The sequence below is a fragment of the Homalodisca vitripennis genome, chromosome 1 (genome assembly GCF_021130785.1).
Source record: "Homalodisca vitripennis isolate AUS2020 chromosome 1, UT_GWSS_2.1, whole genome shotgun sequence".
In the NCBI taxonomy this organism is placed as follows: Eukaryota; Metazoa; Arthropoda; class Insecta; order Hemiptera; family Cicadellidae; genus Homalodisca; species Homalodisca vitripennis.
The window spans coordinates 23,169,876-23,187,812 of record NC_060207.1 but is presented as its reverse complement, the minus strand read 5'-3'; the positions used below and the strand labels follow the sequence as shown (position 1 = coordinate 23,187,812).

The following is a 17,937-nucleotide window of genomic DNA, read 5'->3' as shown; positions in this document are numbered from 1 at the left end:
ATACTTTTTACCATGGATGCTGCTGAATACAAATATGATGACAATGAATGCTTATGACTACAGATGCTGATGGCCACGAAAGCTGTTGAGTTGACCATGAACGTTTATTTGTTTACTTTGTTTTTAAAGTGTACATTGACTTGACGAGGTCTTGGCATACGATAACACGAAATGCTAAACATAGCGTTAAAAAACTATTTTAAAGCAAATAAAAGTATGTTTAAAACGGCTCTAAGGTTGAAGTTGAAGTTGGGAGTATGTCGGCAGTTTAGAAAATAAATAGCTCACACAATGAAGGTGTCCCAACCGCAGTCTGTAGAAGTACTCTGCAACAGAAGAGGGAAAGAAGTATCAATCAGCGATAAATTATTGGTAACAACTCTTCTAATATGCGACATACATGGATTTTATGGTGTTTCCTCAGATTTCGACACACTGGGCCAATTTAGATTCACAGCTACGGTAGCCTCGTAAATAGAGCACATTTTAGGATAGTGAGTTATTTCTGCGGACAGGACAGTAAATGCATAATACAACTTGTTAATTCATTACAGGTACATGCCACAACTTTTTCAAAATATAACACTCCATGTATTATTTTTGTGAATACAGTTACAGGAATGTTTTTTGTTGAAACGTCCGGATTATCGAAATGTTCGGATTACCGAATAAATGCTAATAAAACATCAGAAACGCGCCAAAAGTAATGTTAGCGTGTCCTGTGACTCACGTAGGCTTGCAGGAAGTGACATTAAAACTATAAGTACGACTGATTGCGGTTGAAGATCGTTCGGAGTAGCGAGGAGTCGGATTAATGTGTGTACGGAATAACGCGTCCCGCTTCCTGTACTAGAAAAGGTTGACACCAAACAAGCTGGTGTCACTTTGACTCGTCTATAATTTATATTAGTAAAGTGATTCAGTGAAACTATAATATTTGGCTCATCCCTTATCACAAACTGAAGACAATAGCCCCCGACTCACCCTGCTACTGTCTGTACGGTAACTGCCGTATGACGCGTGGTCAGGCAGTAGTGCTGCGGTCAAGGCCATCGGCTTATCAGGTAATAGTGCCCGGACATGTTACACGTCGTGAACAAGGAGCCTCCCTAAATCAGGGGTAATGACATGGTCAGGAGGAGAGGGGGGGTGAAAAATGTGATTTGGAGGGTGTGGTTCGGATTGTGGATTGGGTCATGCAAGCAACAGGCTGCGAGCAGTGATTCCTCGGCGTAGACGCGGCGCGGAAGTTCGATCCTGACGGCTGTGTTTACATTCGCATCTCGGTGATGACTTGGGATTGACGTGCACAACCAACTTGGTCTTTGTTTACCTAACGAATACTACAGTCTTGTTGTTACGGATTTATTTCAACTTTTCTGGTCAAACAAGTATTGTAAATTCTACATTTTCTTAGTAAGTTGTTTCTTATTTTACAGATTTGTTGTATATTTTCGAGTCGATATTGTTATCTATCTTTTATCACGATGATGTTACGGAATACCTTATCCCGTTCACCAAACTGTTAGGTGAGTTTGTAACTCAAATTGTTTTTATTTTTTAAATATCCACCAAATTGAAGTCTATAAACACAATTAGACTTATTTGAATTTTGTTAAACAAATTCATTTGATCATAAGCGTATACAAAGAGGGATTAGGGGTTGTAATCCCCCCCCCCCATTGATACAAATATTCAAGATATATTTTAACTTGCTGTAAACGAAAACTATACTCGTAGACGAACAATGTGTCATCGTTCAGTTTTGTTTTAATTAGTTTTCATATTTTAATTATTACAGCTGACATGTAGTAAAACACAGGAGTCATGGTTCGTAATATTTCGTAATGACGAGTCCGTCTGCGACCTGTGGGGGTTGACAAATATAATACAGACTTCCTACGCTTCGGGCGAGAGAGGCAGCGAGCGGGCAATGGCAATGAACTCCTGCCACTACCAGTTATCTCTTTGAACAACTAATGTTTAATAGTCTTAACGTAGGTCTCATCGTTTTCGTTGTTGGCGCTAGTCGTGTATTAGTAACTTATGTTAGTAATGTATACCGATGGTGATAGCACTAACAAAAGTAAAATAAAAGTACAAAACCTCTGTATTGCTGATTTTACCATCTAGAAATATTAAAAGTCTTAAAAGAGATTAAAATTTACTTGTTACTGTTACACTTCTCCTGTACTGTTTCAACCAAAATTGTGTAAGACGTATACAAAATTAGATGCTTATCAAAAAGTATTTTATAGTCGACTTTCCTATAAAAATAAAATAATGAACTTTCAACCCTTTGGTTATGGAATAACCATTTTAATTTAATTTATAACATATTTTAAGCACATTTTCACAATCAAAGCAAAGAAATATCGTGGCCATTTAAATAATATCTGACTTGAACATCGTAATTTTTTTATGTTTTACTTTACACACTAGAACATGTTTTGTGTACATCAATTTTAAGAATAAAATATAATTAAATAATAATATCAAAACAGAATTGGTGATATTTTTCTAGGTTGCCCTCAAAGGGTTGCCAACAGCAACATTCAAGCCCCTGGCATGGTTAAATTTTACTATAAAAATAAGTTGTGTTCAACCTTCTTTAACATATAATAATTATTAATTAATTATAAAAAAATTATAAAAATTGAGGATTTGTTATTCATTCAATGCTTTATTCAAGTTTTCATGGTGCAATGTTTCTCGATACGAAAAATTATCGGTTTACTTTTTTCAAGTTCAGCGTACTTGCTTTTAAGAAACTGTAAAAGGCTATTTTTTACGTATAAGATTAACAAAAATGTTGTTTAAACAGTGCCTCGCCTGTTGGATCTCAGGTTGAAGCTTGTAGTCAGTATGTCTTTCGTCGATTTATATTTGTGTACGTTGATTAATTATAAAGATAATAATCAACCGATCGTTATAACGTGTTTATGTCTCACTTTGTGTATGAAAACGCAAAATTACACAACCAAAGCAACGAAATATTGTGCTTTGTAAATATTATTTAGCTTGGAGTTCATATTTTATATGTCTATATTTGTTCATCGCCGAGTGGTCTGCTGCGTCTATGCGCAATGCACGTAGTTGACGTCAACCGCTCAGTCGCGGTAAAATAAGACAAAATTACTAATGTCATATCTCAAAATTTGTGTAGTTTTATACTCAGTGAATATATCCTCTATAAAAATACATGTCAATTTATATCCTAAATTTTTTTTCAGGGATAACTTGGGTGGAGATTTAAAATAATTTAAATGTAAAATACATATTTTTAAGTAATACAAGTACACGCCCATATTTTCAAGTAAAATATATGTAATGTATCTGTAAAATATATGTATCCAATAACGTATAAATCGTAGGTTAAAGGTGGTTTCTTTCAGTTCTTAAAATAAAGCCACTTTCCCAAGTCTCTGATAATCTCATTAATACAGCGAAATTATTCGGTGTTATCGGAGAGCTAATAATTCTAAGCCAACTGTCAAGGGCACTAAACTTAATTTAATATAAAATTTAACAGGTATTTATTTAACATGACATATGTTTTGAATTATAAGTATACACAATCAGTACAGGTTACTTCGAATTAAACTTGGTCAAATTAAACAGTATTTATACAACAGCTTTTTATAATTAACAATATAAAATTATAAATACTTTTAAATGTTAAAACTTTAAAACAAATTAAAAACTTTAAAATACAATAAAAATTCTAAAAACATGGTTTAAGACTTAAAACAGGTCGGCTCCTCAAAACTCTGACTCACGGTCCGCGAACTCAGTAGGAAGACCCCCCCCCCCCTACTAAAAATTGGTTTAATTTCTTTTTCTTTTTTAAAAAGTGTTTCCTTGTGTCTCTCACTTATACCGAGGGGAAGCAAATTTATTAATTTAGCTCCGACCTCAAGGGGTAGAGCTTCAGCTCGGAACTTGTGCTTTGCCGCCCTTAACACATCCATCTCCCTAGTGTTATAGCCATTTACGTCCCTGCTACGTGTGGGTTTACATTTGTACCGACAGTACAAGACAGTTTCGTACATGTACAGTAGAGGGATGGGAGTGTCAGCAGTTCGAGCCTTCTACAACTCTCCCTACATGACTCTCTGAAACCAGGTTTTGCAATTATTCTGAGTGCTCTTTTTTGCAACTCAAAACATCTAGACAAGTTGTGATGCGAACAACCACCCCATAGAGTAGTGCCATAAGACATATATGGGTAAATGAGGCCGTAATATGCAATTTTTAATATACCCTCATCACAAAATGTCGATAAGTTTCTCAATACAAAAATGCCTGAGGATATTTTTCCACAGACAACATCGATATGAGTGTCCCAAGTAAGCATTCTATCAATATGCATTCCCAGGAATTTCGTCTCATTTACCTCATCGATTACGGTTTCATTTAATATTACTGATGGATTATACTCTTGGAGTGATATTTTTCCAGAAAAATAAATAAAATTATAAATATAATTTTATTTATTTTTCTGGAAAAATATCACTCCAAGAGTATAATGAGTCGTTAGTACGCGAATTAAGATCTGTTAAAAATTGCAAGCAAGAATTTAAACTTTCAAAGCATTTCTTTTCCAATCTTCCATACAATTTCCTTGGAAACAGAGACTAATGTTATTCGCATATTGAATAAGTTGGCCTGACGTTACATTTACATAAATTTAAAAAGTACTGGACCTAAAATTGATCCCTGTGGGACTCCATATTGAATGGGCCAAGTTTTGACTGATTTTCATTGAGCTGAACATATTGGGATCTTTCAAGTAGGTACGATTTTAGCCAACTGACTGGTGTACCTCGTATCCTACAGCTATTTAATTTCGAAATCAAAAAAATTGGGTAGCTTATCTGAAAATATGTTTTGGCAAACATTGGATGTTAAACCTTTTGGCAAAGATAACAAGCAGTTCTTGATCTTTTACTATTACTCCTGACACATTTGGTCCCCGTATTTGAACAAACCGAACAAATTTCCACCTTATTACCAGGTAATTTGGTCAACGAAAAAATGTTGACACACATGTCGTTGATACACCTCAGTATTTTCTATTAAAAAGTTCAAAGACTTTTAAATAAATTATTTATCTTGATTATTACATCGCCAATAAACTAAAATATATTATAAACATAATTAAACATATATTTCCTTAAACAATAACGTGTCCGCCCGGACGATTTGCGTAGTTTTTGCGGAAAATATATTGTAGTATGCAATATGCAAAGTTAGATTGTTGTATTTATGTTTTTGAATAGTTATCACCTTAGGAAGAGAGATCAGATTGCAGATCTTGAAACGCAGTGTTGCTGATTTCTTGTATCACTGAAAGATATCCTGGAAATATTTTTTCCTTCACAAGTTATATTCCTCTATTGCTCTTCTTTCCTTCCTTGTCCAATCCTTCCGCATCCGATTAGTTACGGGAAAGGAGTTACTGGAGAAAAACACCTTGGTTTTCATGTCCGGTTTCATATCAAGCACCGAATCACATATTGTTTTGGTCATGGTGTGTGGCCCATATTGATTGACTTATACCCCAATGGTCCGTAACTTTCATGAGTTAGTGAATTTATATGCTTCAGCTATAATGTGAAAGTCTAATGGACAGTCTAAAGCTGTAGGCTTCTTTTAAAACCTCATGTTATTAACAGGCCACCCTTTGTAATCTGGTCAGTTTGACTTGGACTGTGGCTTCTTCTGCTTTTGTCACCAGACCAGAGAACTACCGATTATTTGAAGACTTACTGTACCACAGTACAGTTAAAAGACCATTTCCGGTTTTCTAGTGCAGTATCTAGTAAAGCACATTATTTAAATGTTCATTCCACATCAGTCTGCAATACAGAGTCAGCCCTAGATATTTGTACCTAGTCAGAAACAACAGGCTGAGTGACATCCAGCCTCAATCTGGAAAGAGAGACAATGTTCTTTTTCGTAGTGAAAAGAAGTTCTTTTATCTTAGTGGTATTGACATCAAGGGCCTCCTTAAAACACCGTGCATGATCACAGGAAGCATGAGTGGTGAGCGCCAGTTTATATTTTATTGAAGCTTTTAATTTATTACCACGTCAATAGAGATGCAATATTAAAATTAAAACTAGTCCCTCACTCACCCCAAGATCACAATCTGCACTGATTTTTAATTGTGTGTACCATAAAAAATCATACCAGTGAAATTTCAACACTCATAAAAACATTTTGTGATTCTTAAAATTACGATTCACGTTTATTTCTCAACCACTATCAGTTTTAATGTGTATGTTCAGAGGTATGGTTCATCATGACCATAAATCCTTTCCTTTTTAAAACCTACAATTTGTATGCATTAATACCAACAATCGTGCCCCAATTCCGGCATTGGTGAGGCCTAGTTTTCCAATCTTGAGTTGTGAACTCGCCGACATTATAATTGTCTGTATAGCCTGAAATCGAGTTTTCAGCATTGTAACACTCTTCATCTTTACTGACAATCTACTGATGAAATTTAACACTTATCTGGGAGAAAGGTATCCATAAACTACCGTTCTGTGTCTTCCAGTTCGGTACTTTTCTCTTCCATTAGTCTCATATTCATGTACTTGCCTGATTTTACCTACAGGCATGACACATTAGGTTCCTTGCACGAAATTCTCTGTGTTCCTATTCGATCTACTAATCTTTTCATGAGAAGCAATTGTGGAAATAACTTAAAACGCTAAATAAATCTCAAATTTGGTGTTGTAAAATGTTGATCTATTGAATCTAGATTATGTTAAATTTGTTTTTGGAATCAATATAAGCGTATTTAGTTATCCATAGACATATCGAAAACTTATGTCAGTTCTATATTCACAATTAATTTACGCGTTAGGAATGTCCATAGTATCGTTAAAGAAGTTTGGAAGTATGTTTATTATCCAATTGAGGCCCTTTGCAGTTCCAAAGGAGGGGTTGGCAGGACCTTTGAGTTAAGTTGGTGTCGAACTGTTCACAAACATCGCTAAAATAATTAAAACACTTCACCATTTTCGCACTCTACCTCTCCCACTGCACCAGGCTGGTATCTCGTAGTTTTAAACATAGATTATATCGAACTCCATTACGTTCATCACAACAATTTTCAATCTGTATTCATGCCTTCGTGTCTAATATTTACGAACATTGTTGGGTTAACGTGAGTGATTTAATTTGTCAAAGTTGATCATGATATTAAAAGAAATATGATAAGCTAAATTTGAGATTACTGGTTTAGCAAAAATAAAACTAAATAAAGTAGGTAGCATTAGAATTTGTCGCAATCGATTAACTCTCTCAATAACTTTGAAACTGTCTTCAATTTAACTAAAGCCTATTGCTCGAGAAATTAATTAAATAACTTCAAACTCATAAATTCATTCCACTTCTTAAGTATTCTATAAAGTTAAAAGGAGCATCTTTCTTAGCATTTTATGAAGTTTAACTTATATTCAATCTTAAATTAATAACTCGTTATTTTCCACTTTAGTACATTCATTAAAGTATTTCTAATCAAGTGTCTTACGATTATATTAAAGATATCTGAGAAATTTGTGTATAATATCGTTTATAAATGTCACCTTATATTTATATCTTTTAATAATGAAAATAGTTTGACTTCCACTTCTCATTTATAGCAATTTGATCCTGCCTGTGTTGAGAGATAAGTTCAGGTTCTCCAAAACCACCAAATCATCACTTATCCAGTATATCAGTTGTGGTCTTATCAGCATATCTTTACTATAGTAAAGAATACCTATAGGAAGTTGTTTGATAAGCTGTCTCATAATCTTTCTGAGAAAAATTCCAAATTTGTATTTTTTCTTAACCTCATCAAACTCCATGTTTTAGGGTGAAACCTTGGAGCAAAGTTATAGGTCGATAGTCTTTATCATTAGGGCCATGTTGTTAATTCAAGAGATCGTCACCGAAACTCCAATTTTGGGACTCCTGTTTTTCTAGCTATTTATCAATGACATGATATTTTTCTGAACCGAAAAAGACACTATACAACTAAATAACGCTTGATGTGTAGACTAGTCTGCCAATCGCCGAATTTGGAATCTACTCGACTCTCTAACTGGTCATCGATTCTGCTGTGAGGGCTTAATAAACCACATGCTTCTGAAACTCAACGAAACTTTGATGATTGCTTTTTGTCATAAACTTAAAGAATGTTGTTAAAAGGTGTTCATTAATAAATATATTCTAAACTGGTATTTTCTGAACACGCTAAAAGTGTTGTTTAGTGTATTGTGGGTTTTCTACGATATTGATTGTTATCTGATCCTTACAGTTCTATTGTTCTATATCACGTTGGATATGCAACCGCTGTCTGAAAGAGTAAATGGGGTTCCACAGAAGTAGCTATCAAATCTGTAGGGGTCAGTGAGAACTCAATAAAAGTGGGGTTTAGCGGTTTTCTACATTTCAATAAAATCTCATCTGTGTAACTTCGATTACCGTAAAAGCAGGGTTCTTTTGGGAAGAAATTATTGAGCATAAGTTATTTCCTTTAATTACTTAACCTGTAGTAGGCATTGCACGCTAAATCAATAACACATTCAACAATTTCAGCACGAGGCGTCTGTGTTATTATACAATGAGTGTAAATGTCACAATCATAGATCATAGAATGCTAATGATTTCTATAACTATAAGTACAGTATCTTAAATTTGGAAATATTAACGAAACGTTATTAAGCTCTATGAAAATAAAGTAATATGACATACCAAATATATGTATTTATACCAGTCACTTTTATATGAGTTGTAAAATCTAATTCTTTATAGTTCTAACAAATTAAAAATGTCCGAATTTGGTTTTAACTAAGAGTATAAGACATCAAACTGACCACTTAAAACTAATGATTGTTATGTTTTTAAACACGGGGATCGTCTAAAATGTAGGAATTCCTTTTGGGTCGGCGTGGTTGGCTACGTACGAGTATTTCTACACTCGCACTTACGTTCTAATCTCATCCACTGCATACAGTAGTTCTGATGTATAAAAATGTATGTGGGTTTTCTCGAGAATAGGCTCTCAGAGTGTTGATGAGAATGTTTAGTTTAGCTCTATTCTGCCTTGACATATTCTTTAGTAGTCTATGTATTTTTTGGATCTCTAACTTTTTTGGATCTCTTCAGACGGACGAGGATTCCAGATTCCAGGAGTCATGTCAGATGCTCCACTGAGATAAAGGTGAAATGGAGTTAAACTGAACATTCAGTTTGGATGAACCCTCCCAGCATAGTTATGAGTGCTGATGTTTCGTTTTGACAGCTCGTTGGCACAGCCACTGGGCAAGTGTTGTACGACATGTGCAGTTTTTATTAACAGTAATATCATTTGTTTCCGTTGCAGCAAACTATCTGAATCATTTTGCCACACACCGGTTCCTGCTCATTATGCTTTATTAACATAAAAAACATTTTAAAAACATTTCTTAACGGTTTCAGATCTCAAAAACTTATCCGAAATCAGTTTTGAAAACGTCAACAATAAAAATATTTTGATCAGCACTTTACAACTTTAAGAAATACATTTATAAAATTTATATATCGAACATATTCAACTTTTTACATTTACAATTATTGACATACCCTTTTTCTACACATTTTTGGGATTGTTAACACAACTTTAAAGGGAATCCGATTCATACCTTTCATTCCCTATCCCCTATTAAAAACATAGCTCATGTACAAATTCGAGGTCAGCATATTCCTGTGAAATGTAGTATACTGCCGTAATGTTTAATGTTAAAAACTGTTTAGGATTTTATATACGTTTGAGAGATGAGTTCTCCATGTGTATTGCGAATTGACCTGAATGAGTTTAATTAATTGAGTTTAAAAATGTGTTATTTGTGTTTTTAATTATGTACATTTGCGATCGATTTTAGGTAGTTAATATTTTTCAAATACAATAATTTTTCATTTTAGTTAATTCTGCATAGAAATTGTTAACATAGTTCTATAACTATGTACTTTAATACTTGCACTGTAATATGTAATAATTAGTTTTGAAAATCTCGATATTTTTCGCTTCTCCGGTCACTTTTCATAGTACATTTCTTGCCCTAGAAAACTTCCTTTCCTTAAAAATTGATTAAACATTTTTCCATGTAAAGAGATTTCATATTCGTGCAAATGTTAAAGGTGGTAACTGAAACCGTTTGAAAGTTACCATATGAAAACGAGAACTAAAAAAATAGGTCGAATTTATCTACCAAGCCGCGGTAAAGATTGCGCTTGCGCTCCAGACCAGACAGTACATCCGTGTTTTCTAAATTCCAATGTTAATCACTTTAGGTTTTAAAATTACTTATTTTCGAGTTATAAAAGTTTCTTACAAGTTTTCATACTGGTTATAAATCAAGAAATAATTATTGAGTCATCGTCCAAGTATATATGGACACAAGAAACTCTGAGTTTTTCTCTATAAGAATAATGTTAAACCTCATATAGTCTTAAACACTTATTTTAATTGTAGCAATATGGGAAATGTCTCATTAAAGATATAATTTACATGCATCCAATCACTTTTTAATTTTTGTCATAAGGTGTATATTTGAGGATTCCAATTCCAAAACCGGCTAATTGACAAAATTTAAAAAGATTTGATTGTTATTGAAACATGTTCATTAGACTGAATTGCGCATGTCCAAATAGTTTTCAAGTGGCAAAAGTAGGTAATTCCCTTTTAAAATTCAATGTGAAAACTGGATACAGATTCAAACCGGTCTACAGTAATTGCATTTGAAAACTTTTCCAAAACTGCCCAGTTGCAAATGCCATAAGCAGTTTCAAAACTGGCTAGTTCCTGGATTTCAATATGGCACCTTTATAAGGGTCAGTTACAAAACTAGCTAGTTGTAGCAGAAAATGTGCACTGACTCATCTGGTAAGCTTTTCAAAAATTCTTAATACAACAATATCTATTACACTTTTTATAGTAACACCATTGTTTTTTCAAAAGTTCATTAATTTCTTCAGTTGGCTACACTGACTTTCACTCTGTGCCTGTATTATTTATCTTGGCTTGAGATAATTGAAAAGTGTGCAGTTTGGTTTGTAGGTTATTCCTTGCTTGGTAACAGTTTTGATTTAATTTTAATTTGTGAAAATGAGTACAATAATTTTGGAAGATGAAGTAAGAAGGGATGGAGTGATTAAAAGTGTGTGTGGGAAGGAAAGCCGTAAAAAGGTAACAGATCATACTAAGTGGAAGAAAAATGTTAAGAAGAGACAAAGACATGTCTCTAAGAAACTGCCTACTCTTAAAAGGTGCAATCATGATGAAAAGAAGAAATCTGTGTTTAAATGTGACACTTTGAACATGCAAGACGTACGAAAATTTCATCAGGCCTTCTATGCTTCTTGTGATAAAATAACACAGGATGCATTCCTGTTGAAATACATCAGCAATGAAACGCCAACCAGGCCTGGGCCTAGTCATCGTAAAGGTAACAATAATCCTGGTCCTGCCGAACATTTTGTCAAACGGGTATGTACAAACAGATATTTTGTCCCTAGATTTAGAGTGGAAAGTGGACACCATGACGTGCAGGTTTGCCAAAAACAGTTTTTAGACATACTAGGAATATCGAAACATCGAGTGCAGCTTATTAGCAGGCGCAATCTGTTAACTTCTGAAAGCCCTAGGGAAAGGCGAGGTGGGGATCGATTTACAACTAAGTATTCTGACAGACATGGCTCGGTTAAAACATTCATTGAGTCCTTAGAACCCCTTGAATCTCATTACTGCAGGGAAAAAGGTTGTAATAGAAATTACCTATCAAGTGACCTGACCGTGAAGAAGTTATGGTTAGCGTACAATGCTAGTGCACCTGATGATCGTAAGGTTAAATATGAATATTTCAGGAAAATTTTTAACGGAGAGTACAATATAAGTTTTAAGACTCCTGTTACAGACGTCTGTTCCACTTGTTTGCAGTTGAAGGATCAGATAAAAAGTGCACAAGGTAACGATAAAATTAACTTGATGACTGAGCTTAGGGTGCATAAGCTGAGAGCAAGTAATTTTTATGAAAACCTTAGAACCACTAAGGATGGAGTGAAAAAACTTTCCTTCGACTGTCAGAAGAAACTACCCTTGCCAAAACTGCCAGATCAGAGTAACTATTACTCGAAACAACTGTATCAGTATAACTTCACGATTTGCGAAGGTTCCTCAACAGATTCTCAAAACAAGCAAAACACTTTTGTGTATACTTGGGATGAATCCGAAGATAACCGTGGCTCAAATCAAATTGCGTCTGCTTTGTATCATCGGTTGACTAATACAAACTTAGAAAATATTAAAGAAATAGAACTCTATGCAGATGGCGCAGCTGGCCAAAATAAAAACTCTATCTTAATTGGAATGTTATGCAAAACCCTTGTTCAAGATCTTCCACGCAACATAAAGAAAATAACCGTATTTTTTCCGGTTACGGGCCATTCATTTTTACCTGCAGATAGGATTTTCGGCCGCCTGGAAAAGAAATTTCGAAAACTGGAATGTATTATTAGCCCTTTCGACAAGATCAATGCTTTCCATGAAGTAGCAACAGTTTTCCAGTTAGGAAAAGATTTTTTCTGCTACAACTGGAAAGCCAGCTGCACTGAAGTCTTTAAGCAAACAACGTCCTGGCATTTTCCTTTCTCTAAAACGAAAAGATTTATAATTTCACGTAGTAAAACAAACAATGCTTTGGTTCGTGGAGAAATGTTTTATAGAAGTGACCTTATGAAGCCTCGGTCTATTAATTAACCAGGGCTTAATATCTCCAGCATTGAACCAATGGTTCTGCCTGTAGGAATCCCAGTGAAAAAAGATAAACTGACGAGTATTTCGAAATTGCTAACTAAACACTATGGTAAGGAGTGGTCGAAAAATGAAGAGATAAGTATTTCCAGCAGGTTTTTTCATCAAATGAAGTTACTCATGTATTAGAAAATGAGGAAGAAAATTATGAGCCAATGGATGAAATGAATGCAAGAGTTTGATGTGTACAGCCAAGAATTTTAACACATAGACTTTGATGGAATTAATTTTTTGTATGAAAATATTGTAAAAGTTTTGTATAACGTAGGTCTATTGTGTTTTATGGTCAGAATGTCTGAATTTATCTTCAATAGTTCTAATTGCCCAAGAATTTTTGTTTTAGATAAAATAATGAGATTTATAGGCATTCGTCTTGATTGTTGTAAGAAAAATGACCATTTCATTTTTATTTTTAGCTTTTTAAAATTCATTTAAAAAATGTCATTTCAATTTGACAAGTTTGTATAGACCGTGTTAACTTGTATTGTATAATAAAGTCATAAAAAATAATAAAATTGGCCTTTGTTCAGAAATTTCCTGTCCTATTAATGTACGCATTTATTTTCAATTCCAAAAGTGGCTAGTTGCTCTTACTTTGCCAAAACTAGCTAGTTGCGAAGCGGCCATTTCCAAAACTAGCTAATTAATAAAAACTGTTACAAAACTGGCTTGTTGCAAATTAAAATTGACAATATCTTGATTATATTACAATTTATTGACTAATAACTTGCATTTTTGAAATCTTTGGACACTTATCATCATTTTAAAGTATTCATATAATATAATATTGTACAGAGTATTAAAATATCCGTTTTTCTCATTTTGCCAAAAATTACATTTCACACAACTAGCCGGTTTTGGAATTGGACGACTCATTTTTTAATATTTAACAGCTTCACTGTTCGTCTATACTGTGTAGTCTCATAAGACAGCAAGCACACTAGGGTGTCTGTCGATGTAAACGTGTTAAACTATTGTACAATAACTGTATAAATATATATTACACGTTGTTAAAGGATGAAATACAACGAAGTTTGATATTTTTTCTGTATAACCTATAAAAATATTGAAAAAACTAAAAAAGCCTTTGAATGATTATTAATTATATCTTTGAAATAAGACATCTTCCATAGTTCTACGACTAAAAATAAGATTGTAAAACAGCATGAAGTTTAACGTTGTCTTACGGGGATAAAATCGAGATGGCCACCAATAAAATGAATAAATGATTTAGTAAAAACTAAAAACACAAATATTAGTACCAAGACAAAATCATATGAGTATTACAAATCTATAATATCATAAAACAAAATTCTGTTATGACAAATCAAGTATAGTTGTAATAGGAAAATAGAATCCCAAAGGCAAAGCCTGATTAGGGATTCCATCAGATAAGTTCATCATTTAGATAAAGAGTTCATTTGCGGTTGCAGACACTATAAGTATTTATAACTACTAATCCCATAAATTCATTTATTGTTACACTCTTTATCGCGTACCGAACAGAATTAATGAAACTTAAACTTACCCTTCGTGAATTTAAAAATAAACAGAATACACTTATTTTAAAGGAAACATATGTTTAAACATTGCCACAGACCGCCAAACCTAAATGGAAAGTATTAACGGTTTTCTATACACTGATGCACGCTTAACTCTTTTTACATCGGCTCTTAATTATTTTTTTAAGCTTTTGTGACTCGCCGCTATAGCTTCAATAAGCTTACATGCTCTTTTCTTATATAAAGGGCTTTGAAGATAAAAAAGTAATGAAGAGTTCCTTCGTCTAATTGACACTCCATGATTGAGTGTACAAATATACTCTTGCCACTGTTTGATGGCTCCTCCTCCCAGGCCTCGGGTCGGCCACCAGTGTCAGATGTTACCCTAGGTCAAGGGTGCCGGCCATGACTGATTAGTAGTCCCGCCCTCGTACAACCCGCACTTTCATTTTCTCTAATGACATCTGTTCGCTGCTGGCCAGTGTAATGTATCTTGTGACTCATGTCACGTCATCCAGACAATGCTCACTCTACTTCCAGGAATCCTAGAGACTGTCAAAGCTTTCAGCAGAATTACTTTCATTACGATAATAGTACACGGTACACGAAGGGGATTTCTTGCTAGTAAGTGCTCATGTCATTTAATCAGAGGTGTCTAGGAAATGGGATCATAGAAGGTTATTTCAGAGTGTTGCTCTTTGTTCAGGGTTGATCTTTAATAGTTACGTAATAGTAATGTCCCGTTTTGTATTAATAATGTTCCAATTTAGTTCTTCGCACTTATTATTAAAAAGGTACAGAAATACAACTGATTTTGCTATAAGCATTCTGGGTAGTTAAATTGTTATCCAAAGTGATACTTTCGCCTATGGTTGCATTTAATCTTAACAAATTATGCGCTGTTTCTAATTAATAAACTTATAGTTTATCTCTTACTTGTATGTCCTCAATTTAAATACCAGTATTTTTCATGTTGTTATTCAATCATTATAACCCTTTCTAATCATAACATTTAATTGATGTAGTAGTCTTGTACCTACTCTTAATTTAAGTAAGTATTTTTCCTCATTATTTCTCACATTAAAATATGCATTTAATGGTTTTTTCCCCACCGAACTTAATAAGATCATTTGTTCTCATTAATTTAATAACGTATCAAAATTTAAAAAATTAAAATACAGATATCAACAGAGTACTACTTAATTATATTTTATACCATATACTGTGGTATTTAGAAGAATAACATGTTATCGTGTGCATAAAGCACATAAAACGCACAGGCGTTTTTTAATGGGGAGTGTTTGATTTAATTGTGTATCCAAACCCATTCTCTACTAATAAATAAAATTCATTAAATCTTTAAAATACTCCAAATTCTTCTATGTTGCTCATTTGCCTCCTTTAATTGGTTATCACTGAGAATGTTCAGTTAAAATACTATGTTTTTCTTTCATACATTTGCCCATATTCTTCAATTTCGACAGTTCAGAAACTATAAGTACAAAATAAACACTTAAGAGATTTATTGTATATAATTCAGATGAGTTGGTCCTAAAATTAAATTAGATACAGAATTTTATTTTCAATTACATTAAAAATTGGAATCAATTTTATTCTGGTATGTGTAAAGAAGAAATGAGTTATCTTTTTATCATACTTTTCCAAGAATCCTTAGATATCATTCCACCTAAAAATATGAGAAAAAGTAAGTTTAACACTTTTCCAGTTAACAGAGGAAGCTATCACCAGAGTTTAGACCGACGATAGTTAAATCACAAGTTCGAATCCAGACTTATTATCATACGCCAATCTTTTCACTGTTTGCTTTATATTCTAACCTTTTACGTTACTTCATCCTATCTTAAAAATATTATAACGTACATTCCATACCGTTCTATATAATTTATACAAAAACGTATAAAGAAAGTTAAACGTGTTATTAAGGGGACTCGGATAGGCAAAAAAATTTTTTTTACCGAAAACTGTTTTTTTGTGATTTTGTATTCCCTGTTTCATTCTTTTTCAGAAAATACTTCACTTAAGATTTTCTGATGGTTCGTTCTTTTTTTATAGCTGTTTTTCTAAAGAATTGCAAAGAGATTTTGACGTGCAAGTACCAGAGAGCGATGGCCAATAAGGAGGCCTATGATCATAAAGATCATTTCCACCTGCCTAAAGTGGTAATGGACAAAATAAAACCATTATTTAGGAACTTGGCTTCACAAGACCTTCTCAGGAAATGTTTACACGGAGGTACACAAAACCCCAATGAATCCGTCAACAACATAATTTGGTCTCGACTTCCTAAAAATACATTTATGCTAAGGTCAATCCTTGAACTAGGTGTATATGAGGCTGTTGCTTGCTTCAATCAAGGTAATATTGTGAGATGTTTATCTTTAACAATTAGGCTACAATCCTGGCAACAATTTGGTCAGACAAATGAAACAGAAAGATGAGATCCGAATCCGACAAGCAAAAAAAATGCCATCGAGGAATTAGAAAAGAAGTGCCGGCAGAGGGCAAAATTAACCAAATTAAGACTGGAAGAGTTGCTTGAGGAAGAAGAGGATCCAGATAATCCAGCATATGCCCCTGGACACTATTAACTGTAGTTTGTTTTTGTATTTTTATAGAGTTGGTTACAATGAACTTCAAATGCGTTTTCTGTAAAACTATGTTTTTTGTTCGATAGGTACACTTTTCTCAAGAACTATTATAGGTAGCCTGTTGATTCTTTTTTTAATTTGTTCCCTAAGTAATAATTTACATTTTGAATACATATTATTGCCTTATGTTCAGTACTTAATTTTATACATCAGAGTAAATTGTAATTTTTTATGATATTTTTTGCATAAAAAGAAAAAAATGTCACACGTTTATATGAAAAGATTTTTTATAACCCTGTATTCAAAATGTTAAGAAAAGTACAAGGAGCAGAATAAAAAAAGAATTAACTGGCTCCCATTTATAGTTTTTAAGATAATGGTACCTAAAAGTCATCAAATTAACATTGCGGGGATAGGCCCATCCGACTCCCCTTAAGAAAGCTTTCTATTCAATAAGTACATAAAACAAAAACAACATTGTTGTTGAAATTAAAATGTATTCTGTGGTGTAGTTTTAAACATAAATGTTAATATCTTAACATATTGTTCTTTTCATTTATCACATTTAAATTAAGCTACAACTGATGATAATTCTGTGTCGTCTGATCTGACTTGTAGCCATGTGTGGAGCCCGTGTCACCACAACCCTCCGTGGATCGCTTGTCTGTCACGTTTGCTGCTGAGGAGCCCAGCGTTATCTCCATGGAGAAAGTGCGCTTTGAACCTGATAATGTTCCATCTGGTAAGTTATCGCTTTGGCCTAAAACTGGTTAAGTTAAATTGTTTCGCTACACAGATTTCAGACAGGTATTTTAGGGCCCAGTAGTATCTCTAAGATCTTTAGTTGCCTTTATACGCTACTCTCAAGAAATAAGACAATTTGTTTAACTGTTACCAAAAAAAACTTTGAATACTCTTTAATAATTAATTGTGATTAATCAATCAGTTAAGAACAGGAATATAGAAAAAACTTTAA

The 17,937-nt window shown here is 33.6% G+C and overlaps 1 protein-coding gene across 1 annotated transcript in view; it reads left to right on the top strand.

Moving 5' to 3' along the window:
• Window positions 1–11,359: 11,359 nt before the first annotated feature.
• LOC124355516 (transmembrane channel-like protein) overlaps window positions 11,360–17,937 on the top strand; it is a 31,270-nt gene continuing 24,692 nt past the window's right edge. The window contains exons 1-2 of the mRNA XM_046806710.1: window positions 11,360–11,527; window positions 17,580–17,703. Coding sequence (XP_046662666.1) covers window positions 11,360–11,527; window positions 17,580–17,703 — 292 coding nt within the window. The remainder of the gene's footprint in view (window positions 11,528–17,579; window positions 17,704–17,937) is intronic.